This window comes from Strongylocentrotus purpuratus, unplaced genomic scaffold, assembly GCF_000002235.5.
Source record: "Strongylocentrotus purpuratus isolate Spur 01 unplaced genomic scaffold, Spur_5.0 spur5_scaffold_6, whole genome shotgun sequence".
Lineage (NCBI taxonomy): Eukaryota > Metazoa > Echinodermata > Echinoidea > Camarodonta > Strongylocentrotidae > Strongylocentrotus > Strongylocentrotus purpuratus.
The window spans coordinates 7,868,474-7,881,253 of NW_022145612.1; the positions used below are offsets into that span (position 1 = coordinate 7,868,474).

Below are 12,780 nucleotides of genomic sequence, written 5' to 3' on the forward strand. Positions count from 1 at the left end.
CAAATTGTACAGCATTAAAATGTTGTACAAAAAAATAAAAACAAAAGCTATGCATGACTTTGAAGACATAAGACATGTATGTCAAATTGACACATCAATCTAATAATGTGAAAAGATGTTATTAATTTGGTACACTTGCTCTTTGAGTTATCAAGAATTACAGGAGCGTAATTATTAAAGAATTAAAAAAGCATTTTTCACTCATTTTCAAGTCGAATCTTTAGGGCTGCAGACATAAAAGATCATCTATGAGATAAATGTAGTGCCTAAAGGGTTAAATTCTCCAATACATGTGCCAACTGAGCGAAAAGGACTCAAACATTTGCTCTGGTCACAATTGCTCTGGGCTCTATTTCATCAAAGAGGTTTAGGAATATAGCCAAATTATACATTGCAAATTTTCCCCAATTTTCTTCAAATACGTGTCCCTGCCATTCAATTTGTTAAGGTGCTCTAGATTTCTACCAGCTGTGACAGTGCTTGCCATAGAGCATTTTATTTTGAATTTGAAATACTTCTCGGGCAAAAACTACTCTTGATACTCTTTGAAAATAAAATTTATCTCTCACCATCTCTCTGAAAAATAAAATGGATCATAGCTCATATTTTTTGTCTCTCTACAACTCTCAAAGTTCTGTGTTTATTGATATGGATCTGTCTTTCTCCTTTCCATTGCAAACCATTTCTTCCAAGTTCTTTCTGTCTCTCACAACTATATCACCTTCACTGTAAAACACTTTAACTCAACAAAGTATCATGGAGATTGTTATTAAGTCTTTGGCTCATTTATTAAGCATCAATAGAAAACAAAATAGAAAATAAAATCAAACAAAAATACAACTGCCATATTACAGAATACAGGTATTCTTCTTTTCTCTATAATCCTGAACATCAGAAATCTTTGAATGGATCACTACATGTAAAGCCAGGCACATACGATGAAGACATATATTAAGTTTACTACACTTTATGTATTTATACAATATACATAATGCAGCATGCTATAACACAGTATGTTGAGACATTTCACAAAAGCCATGAAATGACTTCTTCAGAATCAGAGAGGCACTTAGGTGTTCAATTACAAGCTCTAATGCCTTTCTGGCTCTGAACCATCACAAGCTAGGATATTAATTATATCATTCATTGGTATTACCCTGGATTGGATTTCATTGCACTCTATATAAATAACATAAGTCAAGCTGGGGTAAAGGCAATCAATGACATTGTGTGCGATAAATGACAGGTATTTTAGTTGTCCAATGGAGAATACTTCTGTTGAAAACAGAAAAATGATGATATGATTGTCATGGTCAAAAGATTATTCATTGATGATTGGCAGTGATTCGACCAAAAAGCAATATATGCAACAGCCAAAACTTCCTACCGATATTTGCATGTACAGAACAACCCTGAATGAATTCATTAAATATAATGCAACTTACCCTGTTGTAAAATGATACAGCTATTGTAGGAAACACTATTTTAAGTCTTCAAAAATGTTATTTTGGGTTATATTTCTGAACAGGAAAGTTTTACTGTTGATATTCTCAATGTTCTGTATTGCCATTTGAAAGATACTCATTTCAGATATCGCCTACAAGTTACCCATTAACATGTACATTCACGAAAATAAATATGTGTCAAACAATGAGATTTCAGTCATTCAGTCACAAAGCAAAATAAATAATTTATGTAACAAAAATACATATGCTGGAAGATGTCTGACCAGTCCAAATGATGGAATGTTTCAATCTACACTACCTCCAAATAACTACATGCTGTACAGGAGGATTGTGATTTTTTTTCCATGTCCAATGTTTTCTTTTTTTAAATTACGAAAAGAGGGGGATGCTTAATTAATGCAACTGAGTACAATATGTTGACACTTTATATATAAAAAATGTTTTGATAAATTTCTCTATATTTACAGATTTCACCAGATCATCTTGTTGATTGAGAACATAAGAATTAAGAAGGAAAAAAAAAGGATATTGACAAAGTCTGGTGGCTAGTTATGTATGTATGCACCTTAATTTACGTTATAAAATTCTCAGAAGTGAACACATAATTTAACTAACCATTATATTATCTATATAATAAGTTGGACATATACATTAAAATTGAGGTCTTACTTAGGATATCCAGGTTGAAAATGATTTGCATCAGAAATGATGCCAGGGCACACTTTGGCATTTGCAAATATTAAAATCCGCAAATGAAGGACATTATTCTATCTTTCCAATTAATTGTAATTGTTGAAAAGAATACATGTAGTTGCTTTGTCCTACTTTTCCCCACTCATTTTTAAGTCTAGAATATTAGCAAGAGATGGGCTGTGTACACTAAGACATGTATATAAAAAAATATATTTCCTGCGCCATGCATTTTCTGAATCAGTGACTGGATGGAAAACAAATATATAAATATCGGTAATTTGCACTGCCCTAGAAATAATACACATGGTTAGCACGATATCTATGGTTTGGGAGTGTGTGGTCATAGGGTGCTCAATCGCTTAGCATCGCCGTTATTGCCAAGTTCCGAGGCGGGCAAAGTTTCTGTGCGGTCATTCACTACGTCATAGTGCACCTTGACCGGGGAAGCACTATTGCTGTGTACCAGTGGTTGCCCACTGATATTGTGGCTTCCTTTAGAGTTTGATCGGCATGGGCAACACCTCTTTCCCACGGAAAGGAGCTTGGATATAAGGCGATCCAGCGGTGAAAGGGAGTGCATCCAAAGGGGCAGGAATTCCCAGTCGAGCAGTTTTTCTGGTAGAGCTTGTGGCCGTTTGGCTTGGAGGGTGTTGACCACTACGACAAAGATAGTAATCAAGATGATGGGAACACCTACACCTAATAAGCACCACACACTGATGAGCGAAAGACCGAAGATGGAGAGGGGTAGGAAGAAGAACATGAGGATGAGGTACATGATGGCGAACCAGCGGTATTTTGCGGTGGTGTTGCCCAGCTTCTTGGCCAGCATGATTGGAATATTTCTCATTATAGGGATGGGATACCAGAGGAGAATGCCAGAGATGTTGAAGAAAAGATGGCAGAGTGCAATCTGGATACTGTTTTCCAGCTTGTCCCCAGAGCTGGCCATGGCAGCGAGTAGACCCGTCGCTGTGGTGCCGATGTTGGAACCCAGGGTCAACGGGTACATACGGTCAAGGGTGATGACCCCTACACCAACCAGTGGTGTCAGGGCGGAAGTGAAGACTGAGCTGCTCTGGACCAAGAAAGTGATGCCAGCACCGACCAGAATGGCAGCGTACCCCGTCAGGTGGCGGAAGGGTCCAGGGAAGTCTGCATTCAGGGTCTTACGGATGATACCAGCAACACGACCCTTGAGAAGGGAGTTAAGTGCCTTGACCATCATGACGAGACAGCTGCAGAGCATGACCAGAGCAATTACGAGGAGGATGCCACCGATAGCTCGATCTGACAGACCGGTATTATTGAAGATGAAGTGGCCTGGATAAAAGAAAAAAAAGGAGAAGGAAATATTAAAAGGTTGGTTTATTTCATAAAATACAATGCCAACAGATCTTTTTCATAATTATTTAGTAGATAGCTTATCATGTAAGGAGCATTTGATTTTCTTGTTCCAATATGTAACAATTTATGAAGTTAAAAAATTCATCCTTTCAAACTTAAAAAATATGCTTGATTCCTTTGTCTATTATCAACAAGTATGACTCAAAACACATAGTGTAACTTTAAAATAAAAAATAAAATATTTCTTTATACTTACATTTCTCAACATTGATCTTCACCATCTGGGTGATCTGTCCCGAAGCGTCTGTGGTAGGGTTGCCACTGGGAGGTGTTGATGTACCAGTAGCGTCCCACCATACAGGATATCCAGTAGTAGTCTTATTAAATCCAGTGTCAGTGCCGGAGGTGTTGAAAACATTTCCCCAGCCTCCCCAGCCTCCCCAACCGGTCGTATAAGTAGGAGGGTAAGCAGTGGTGTTGGCAATGTAGGCATTGGCTGTTTGGTTGACAATCTGAGGGACCTCTTCTGTCTTGCACCACACTTTCAGGAGGGACTGGTTCTCAGCCTCTAGCTCTCCAGTCGCAATCTGGGAAATTTTCTTGCTGTCAATCTAAAGAAAAAGATAACAAAAGAAATTATTTAGAAACGTAACAAATGTTATGATTTTCTTTTTAAGAGGATGTATTTCAGACTTGATTCTGTGCTGCTCGACATGACATATTAAAATCTAATTTGTATACTGGCTACCTAAAACGACTCCCTTTAGGAAACATATAGAACATGTCCTGAAAGTCTTTATGTCTTTACACTGTCAACTTTTCTGCTTGCCTTAAGGGTAACCCTACTTTGGGTACACATATTCAACTGTATAAAATCATCCTTTGTATCTTAAAATCACATTTTTTGAATTTTGCATTATAATAATAATAATAGCTAGTTCTTTCTTATATAGCGCTTTTCAGGACCGAAGGCCCTCTCAAAGCGCTTATCAGATATATATATATATATTATCAAGATTTTAGTTTCTAAACGAACTGAACAAAGTCGTGTTCTCACCTGTATGATTCTCAAGGAGAACGGTTTGGTCAGCACCTTCAGCAGTTCCAACTTGGCACCCTTCTTGGTCTCAATTTTAAAGGAAGCAACAATGAGGTTGGTCAGACGATAGAGGTAGCCGGTTGCATACTCCAGAGGCAACAGACAGATCACCGAGAGCCAGTTGAACATGTCGTGGACAACCGCCCCACCGAAGGCACGACGGAACTCTGACCTGTTACCAGACTGGGCCATGGACACGATGGTGTTGGTGACAGAGGTACCAATGTTGGCTCCCATGATAATGAAGATGGCAGGTCTGACAGGCAGGACTGGTTTGAAAAATAAAATTAATAAATCATTTAACAATTGTGATCAGTTCATTGGAAAAGAAAGAAAAAAAAAACTGCAAAAACATACTTCATTTTTTTCCTGCTTGAACTTGGGATATAACCTTGGTAATTCAAAGGGGATTAGTCTCTACTTTTTTTCCTCCTTGACTTTTCAACTTAATTTGTTCAGCCTGCACACATTACTGCAACATTAAGATTATAACAAATTACTCCCTTTTTCCCAACGAAATAACTATTCAAGCAAAACTGGGGAAGAAAAAATCTGGCAAACTTACTTCCAGCCGCTACAATGCTGACAACGATAGAGGTTGAAGTGGAGGAGCTTTGGACTAGGACGGTAGCCAGGATGCCGATCATCAGACCACAGACAGGGTTGTTGAGAAGATCGTTCTGGGAGAAGACTTCGCCAGCCTCTTTACCCCCAAGGAGACGGAAAGCAGAGCTCATCAGATCAAGGGAACAGATGAAGAAGTAAAGAAGTCCAATGATGAGAACAGGCTTGAAGATCCAGCTTACTAACACTCGGCTCATCTTGCCACAGCATGTTAGCTCTATAATTATAACAATGAAAAATGGGATCGATTCATTAGCTTTGATGAAGCTAACTTAGGACTGGCAAAGAAACAGGATTTTTCGACAAATCATTGAACAAATAAGCTAATGCAAATAATAATCTTAATGAACAAAAATTGATCTTTAATCAATTCTGAGTATTGGATAATTTGGATTGAATAAATAATAACTAAATAAATATACATCGAAAAAAATCCATCATTCAATTATTTAAAAAATGCAAAAGCTGTTCAAACAATGTAAGAAAATCTTGTAGACATTCTCAACTGAGTAAATAAATCGTACTGATAAATGATAACAGATTATCAGCTTAGAGTAAACATGATCTGTTTTCGTTAACGCTGTATTTTTTGTTCTTGGTGTAGTATTAACAATATAAACTTGTAAAATACAACCAAGGTGATATACCGTTGTCGTTTTTACTACATTCATTTTCAAATTTTCATCTCCCCCCCCCCCCCCCCCCCCCTTTATTGGTGGACAACAGAAAATAATTTGCAAATTGCAATGCAAACAAATATTTCTTTCTTTCTTGCTTCCCCCCTCTTCTGCAAAGACAAATAGCATTGAAAGCTAAAACCCATTTTTACACAGAAACACATGGCAGGATTAAACTCCCAAAATAGAAAGAAAGATGTTTCTCTGTTCCTCATGGAGTTGGACAAATAGCATAAAACTGCATTGCTAATGAATTCTGTGTAAGGACTAAGGATGAGGTCATATCTTTCTATGGCGTGATGCATCACATGTACATCACAGGGCAAACTCACTAGTAGCTACTACTAGACACACACACATGCTGTACATGTATCCTGCTCCGTAGATTTTCAATCCATCCTTATACGTCAATGCACACACTTTCACACACTACACACAACTGGGTGCCCACGCCTATGGAATGCATTCAGAGAATTTCTTCATTGTGCTTAGTGTGCGAATAGAAGGGAGTATACAGGGAAGTTACCTACACCGGTACCGGCATTTTGTGGAGCGCCACGTGGGGAAAGATCGGACTGCATTGAAATGCTCTTTTATAAGTGTAAGATGTGTCATGTATGATGCATATGGCTTTCGAAGGAGAGTATTCCATCAGTATATTAAGCATATGGTACTTAAGTTGAAAGCAGGTTGTACATTGCATTATTTTTTTTGGGGAAATATGGGCCTTTCAGAATTATATAAAAATTAATGCATGCTGTGATCATATCAATTAAAGTCACAGTTAAAATAAAAATTACCATAACTTACCAACTAGATCTATTCACCCCACCCCAACAAAGATTTTTTATTGAAATCTGTAAAATGCCTTCTTAAATTTTAAATTCAACAAAGAACAAACCAAATTAAATGAAAATAAAGTTCAGAATAAGCTGATAAAATATTATCAGTCAATCTGTTAGATGGAATAAAGAGATCTATTAGAAAAGTCTCTTTATATTTCTTCATGGGGAATCAATGTGAGAATAATTAATAGATTGAATTCCACAATGTCAACAATTATGTTATCATCAGACAGTAATTCTATAGGTAATGTGTGTTGTGCTTCATAATCTCAAAAGAATATTAATAGCGACAAAAATACAAATCTTTGAATTAATTTTATAATTCATGAAGTGCAAATCTGTATAAACCATGTAAAGATACATGTGGAAATACATTTTGGTCTACGAGAGGAAAGGGTATTTGCCCAAACTCTACTACATACATGATGTATGTATACTATTTACATTTCCACTTCAAGAAAAAATGGGGTAGACTATATCATTTATAATCAAATTTCTCACAATCTTGGCTAAGTAAGGAATGTCAACTAGACTCTCAAACTACTCAAAGTTACATGATTTACATCTACAACATTAATCACAATGTAATGTCCAACAATTCCACAACTCGATCAAAACTGAAACAAAGGACTACACTGTCGAATAATTTATTGGACATTGTAAATAAAAGTACATCCTGCCTGTCTTTATCCTTTGAGAATACAATCTCATTATCTAAGACTAAAACCAAACTCAACAATCATTTTCATCATAAAAGACTCGATCCATCCAAATTCCAAACCTTAAAAATGATATGAGCTTGATTAGTGATTACCCTAATTTAACAACTAATCCAGTCTATGTCTGTTAAAATAAAAAAATATTAAAACAGCTGTTTTTCTCATATTATTATTATCTTAAGTAATTATCTACTTCACGATGAGAAAACATTTTCCAAACACAAAATGGATGGGAACTAAAGTAAATACCACATAAATAAATTACATATTTTGTTTAATGTACCTATTATTGTTATTATTTATTCGGCAAAAATAAAGAAAATCATTGAATACAAAACAAGAGTACATCGGTCTAGATCTACACGGATCTATATATGGAAAAGAGCCACATGGATGCTGGGAAAAGAAAAAGATTAACGGTAACTAACATTATGTTCTCATGTGAAACGAGATCTTACTTAGGCTTAGCTACTGTTCCATGTAAATACCGTAATGGAATAAGAATTAGACCCCTCTAGGCCTAGTACATTTTAAAATAAATGAGAATGAGTAGGCCTAGAATTTAATTTTTCTTCAGTAGAGTCTATGGATTTACGGGCCAATTAAATTAGGCTAGGCATACTGGGCATTCATGATATCTCAAGTCTTGATAAGTTGATGTCTTTCGAGCTTTTTCTACACCTTAAGTCCTCAGGCTAATCCTTAAATTAATATTAAACTCCCTTGATCATTGACATTGATGACTGGAAATGGAATACAGGTTTATTGCCTATAAGGCTATAGAGGTCTAGACCTATCTACATGTAGAATCAGTATTGGCATTGCTTGGCCAACAACAATTTGCTGCTTTTGATGATTTGATCTAGAGATTTATAGTGTAGGCCTACTGTAAAAGCCAGTAAAAAAGGATAACAAGTGACAAATATCTCCCACAACAATCTGCTAAGAATTATTCACTCTCCCATCAACCACAGTCTAGTCACTGACTCGAGGTGAAGCCAACATCAATGATTCAGTTCAATCTCAATCAACATGATCAAAACAGAGCAGGTTTATTTTATCTTTCACTCTGTCTTTTAAATTCCATTTCATTTTCAGATACAAAATTACAATTAGGCCTACAACTATACAGAGACAAACTTGTCACAAAACAACGGTCCAACGGTCCAACGGTCTAGTCAAAAAGACAAAGTCTAAAGATTAACAAGTTATAACAACAAACACTTTAAGAAACAGTCAAAACTTTACAAAATAAAATAAAATGAAAAATGATATTGAATTCAAAAATTAAATGTCTTGAAACCATCCTGCAAATACTAAAATAGGTGCATGCCATGATTATTGACCGATTAAAAAATGAATGAACATACCATTCCAAGGTGTGCTTGTGTCTTTCAGTTCAGACAGGGCCCATGGATCCTCCACCTCCTCCTCCTCCTCATTGGCACCAGCAGGAGGCTGTTCGTCTGCAAGCAGAGTGCCATCTCGTTTCTTCTCCTTCACATTTTCGTCCAAATCCAAATCAAGAAGAACATCTCCGTTTGCAGCATCAGTGGCTCCCAAATCGACCTGAAATTACGAAAGACGAGAGAAATATGTAACAAACTTAATCAAAACAAACACCGGTCATGGGCCGGCGGTAGAATATGAAACATTGAGCTGACGTAAAAAAACCCAGAAGTTTCAGAACTTTTCAGACAAAAGAAATCTTCGACTTCATCACAAATTCATGGCAAAAATATGTGCAAATTACCTTTCGAACAACCCATTTAATTTGGTTTGTAGTAAGATCTTCCACAGAATAAGGCGGAGGTGGTGTTTGACTCGGACTAGGTATCCTCGATGGGACCAAAAGAGATAACATAACTTCAGAATCCTCCATTTCAGGAGTGCTACTTCTTGGTGGCTGTGTCTCTAGAAAATTGGAGGCAACCATCTTGCTCGAGTGTCAGACATTAAGTGAGATATTTTGTTAAGCGCCAAGTATCGCGTATTCGAACCCAGCCAATCAGCACGTCGCATATCGGAACCTCCCATGACGTATCCCTTCATTCATATAGTTATTCGGAATCAGACGTACATGTGATGGCTCGTGGTGTTCACATGATCAGCAAGTCCATTTATTTATAGGGGTGCTTGTACTCTCTTAAATAAATTAGGGTTACAGTAAGCGGCAATATGTTTGTCAGCAGTATCAATATTTATCCTCAAATACATCAAAAGTTTATTTTTTTAATTAAAATTTAATCTTATACTATCTATTTTTTTTGTAAATACACTAATTTTCAAACCTTTTACCCTCATTGTATAGTCGATATAGCCCAATCTCTCGTTGTAAACATACGGTGAATTTGAGCACGTGTAGAACATAAGATACTACCGATATCGTACCGTGGATCAACTTGTTATGTGTACTTTTCTTTTGTCCGTACGTCCGTTATATAATTGGCGCGGGCCCTGTTGTAGAATAGGAAGTATACTACTAACACGCCAGTATTGTTATTTTTTCCTTCGAGCTAATTGACATACATACAGGTGTATATCTTTTTTTTTTAACTTCCAAATGGGGTTTTGATATTTATAGATTATTAGAAATATTCAATGAATTTATAAAACATGACTGAAAACTTGAACAAAATAAAGAGAAAATTATAGTGACAAATGTCTTTAGATAATTGTTAAAATCATAATTATTAAAAATGGCCAACGCAGGTCACTGTAGTGATGGCCCCTATTCAATTTTTTAATTTGAGCAAATGAAGCGACGAATTCCTCCATTCACTTATAGTTATGCACGGAGGTATCCTAGAGCTATGTTTTGTGTGTGATGTCAATGCACTATCTTTGATCGCTATCTAGAAGTCTACATGCGTTTTGTCACGGAACTGGGATCGAAAGCATTTGAACAAGCATGTGTATTTTGTGGCAGTGGTATATAGAAAGAACACGGAACTACCTATATCATGTTGATGAGTTAATTTCCTTCATAAACATCTGAAATAACCAGATTAAATAAGCAAATGAATCCAGAACCCTGTCCTAGTCATGTCACATAAAAATAGTATAGTCTCGGAAGATTTCAATAGACGAATAAATAAATCTAATAACTATCTGACATGTCCTCCATCTAATTCACTAATAATTTTTGTTTAATTGAAGAATAAATTCGGAGACTGACAACGCAAAAAAAAAAGACATTTACTATAAAATAACGAAATAGTACTAATAGTCTAGAACAATTGTTTAATGTATTTATATAATTTTTTTTTCTTTCTAAATTTGTTTTGCTCATTGGTGAAGCTGCTGCCCATTCTATGCACATACATGCAATTATAAACATGCATTTTCCATGCTGATCACCGTGTATGTTGTATTTCCATTATTCATTAATGCGAGCATAACGATAATAGTTTTTGTTTCTAATTCTAAAGAATGAACGATTAAAAAACATAACAAAACAAAAACAAAAACAGAGGAGAGGGACAGGGTCCGAAGTTTGTCCCCCGGCACTTCCTCCTTCCCATGTTTGGCCAGTCTGTGGTGAATAATTCCTCCTTGGGTGAACTTAAACTTTCTCTCTCCTCCACATGCACGACCGCAGCGGCGCTTCGTACGAGAGGAAGGTCATGACTTCGGATAGCTGACCTATATAGCACTGACCATGGACTGACCTATTTCTGTTTCTATTTTTGTTTTGTATTTTGTTAAAATATAGGGATTTGTTTTTCCTACTGAGTGCTCATCTCCCCACCATTTATATTCATCCCTTCCAACATCTATCTAAAAAAAAAGTGGAAACTGTGTATGGAATTATGACGAGAGCTTGTATTATTTTGTGTGTCAAGATTAAACGAGGATATTCATTGTGTATAGCCTATGTATATCAGATGTGTTATGCACTTAATTTTGTCAAAATTATATCCCTCTAGTTCAATAACTGAATATTCCTGTCAATTATCTTTACGAATTAGATTGACATGACTCTTTTTACAGCCTAAAGATGTTCACCCGAAGTTCATTCATTAGTATAGTTTTTTTTAACGATGAGAAATTAAATCACATTTATGCTTCTTCCACCATAGCCCGGAGGTATATTTTTTGTTTGGGAGGGGGTATACATGGGGGCGTTCTCTCTCATATTTTGTTAATTTTGTGGCAAGGAGGGAATCGTCAGAACTGAAAATGGTTTGACAGCCGATTCCCTTATTTTCATTTGACCCTTACCATTTACGCCTTGAACTTGTATTTAAACTGCCTTGTTCAATGTATAATTTAGTCAAAATTAATTCAAAGATAATACGATCCGATTTTGTTTACCTCTCAGTCTTCTGAGCTACTCTGATCAGTATACATGACATTTTCACGCTATAGCAGGTTTTTATAACGGTACTTGGAGTTGAAGTTTTGTCAATGAAATCGTCTGTATCTCGCTCTTCAAAAGGCAAATACACAAAAAGCTCACAATTCAATCGATAAAGACCCTCCCCCTTGGTCTCATTCAGAGCTAAGCTTTTGTTTGCGCGGGGCGGGAAATTTGAAAAAGGTAAACAGCGGAAGCCAACTCTAGTTTGTATATGCACGGTTCACGCGCGGCGCCTAATGTCCAGTATTGGTGGTACTGGTACTTCTTGAGTACACGCATAGAGGTGGTAGGTACCAGCATTATTTCCCGATAGCTTGAGGTATAGACTCAACGTTTACCTTTTCAGCTTTCTTCTGAAGAGATTGCAATTAAATATCAGATTGGTTTCAGTTTAAAGCACCACTGGTTAGTTATAATCAGGGAGTTGGAATATGCATGTTTATATAATTTTCTTGTCCTTTTCTCAATATTGTGCGGGTAAACAATTTCAGTTGGATAAATGCCAAGTACTATAATTGAAATCAGAAAGCGGGAATAGTAAACCGTGAAGTGATCAGTGGTATGGTTTACATGCAGACAGTTATTGTTCACGTGCAAGGTAGATGGCAATTACATGGCTGTCATGATTTCATGATGATAGTTATACTCTCCCCCTTGAAAATTGAAACCGGATTTACTCGGCTATAAATTATTAATGGTCAAAACCGGACAAGGCCTATGATTTAATATACATACATATTTTTGTATGTGCGTGTGTATGTGTGTGTCCGTATGAATAAATATATAATTATCACAATATACACAAAAACACAACTATATAATTATGTTTTATGAGCATCTTAATTTTTTTTAAGGTAGAGATTGAGGGTATAGATAGATACACAGATTAATGTTATATATGAACATGCCCAACTATATGTTGTAACGATGTATACTTGTTTATCTTT

General features: G+C 36.2%; 1 protein-coding gene across 2 annotated transcripts in view; it reads right to left on the reverse strand.

The window, feature by feature from the left end:
• Nucleotides 1–769: 769 nt before the first annotated feature.
• LOC576137 (sodium-dependent phosphate transport protein 2C) overlaps nucleotides 770–12,780 on the reverse strand; it is a 31,453-nt gene continuing 19,442 nt past the window's right edge. The window contains exons 1-6 of one of the 2 annotated variants that reach the window (XM_796934.5): nucleotides 9,224–9,464; nucleotides 8,841–9,039; nucleotides 5,171–5,446; nucleotides 4,564–4,874; nucleotides 3,763–4,117; nucleotides 770–3,482 (exon numbers count right to left, since the gene is read on the reverse strand). In XM_796934.5, the coding sequence (XP_802027.3) occupies nucleotides 2,500–3,482; nucleotides 3,763–4,117; nucleotides 4,564–4,874; nucleotides 5,171–5,446; nucleotides 8,841–9,039; nucleotides 9,224–9,406 (2,307 nt within the window). In that variant the 5' untranslated portion in view covers nucleotides 9,407–9,464 and the 3' untranslated portion in view covers nucleotides 770–2,499. Of the gene's footprint in view, nucleotides 3,483–3,762; nucleotides 4,118–4,563; nucleotides 4,875–5,170; nucleotides 5,447–8,840; nucleotides 9,040–9,223; nucleotides 9,465–12,780 lie in introns of those variants that run through there. The other variant, XM_011667633.2, reaches the window with a different exon arrangement.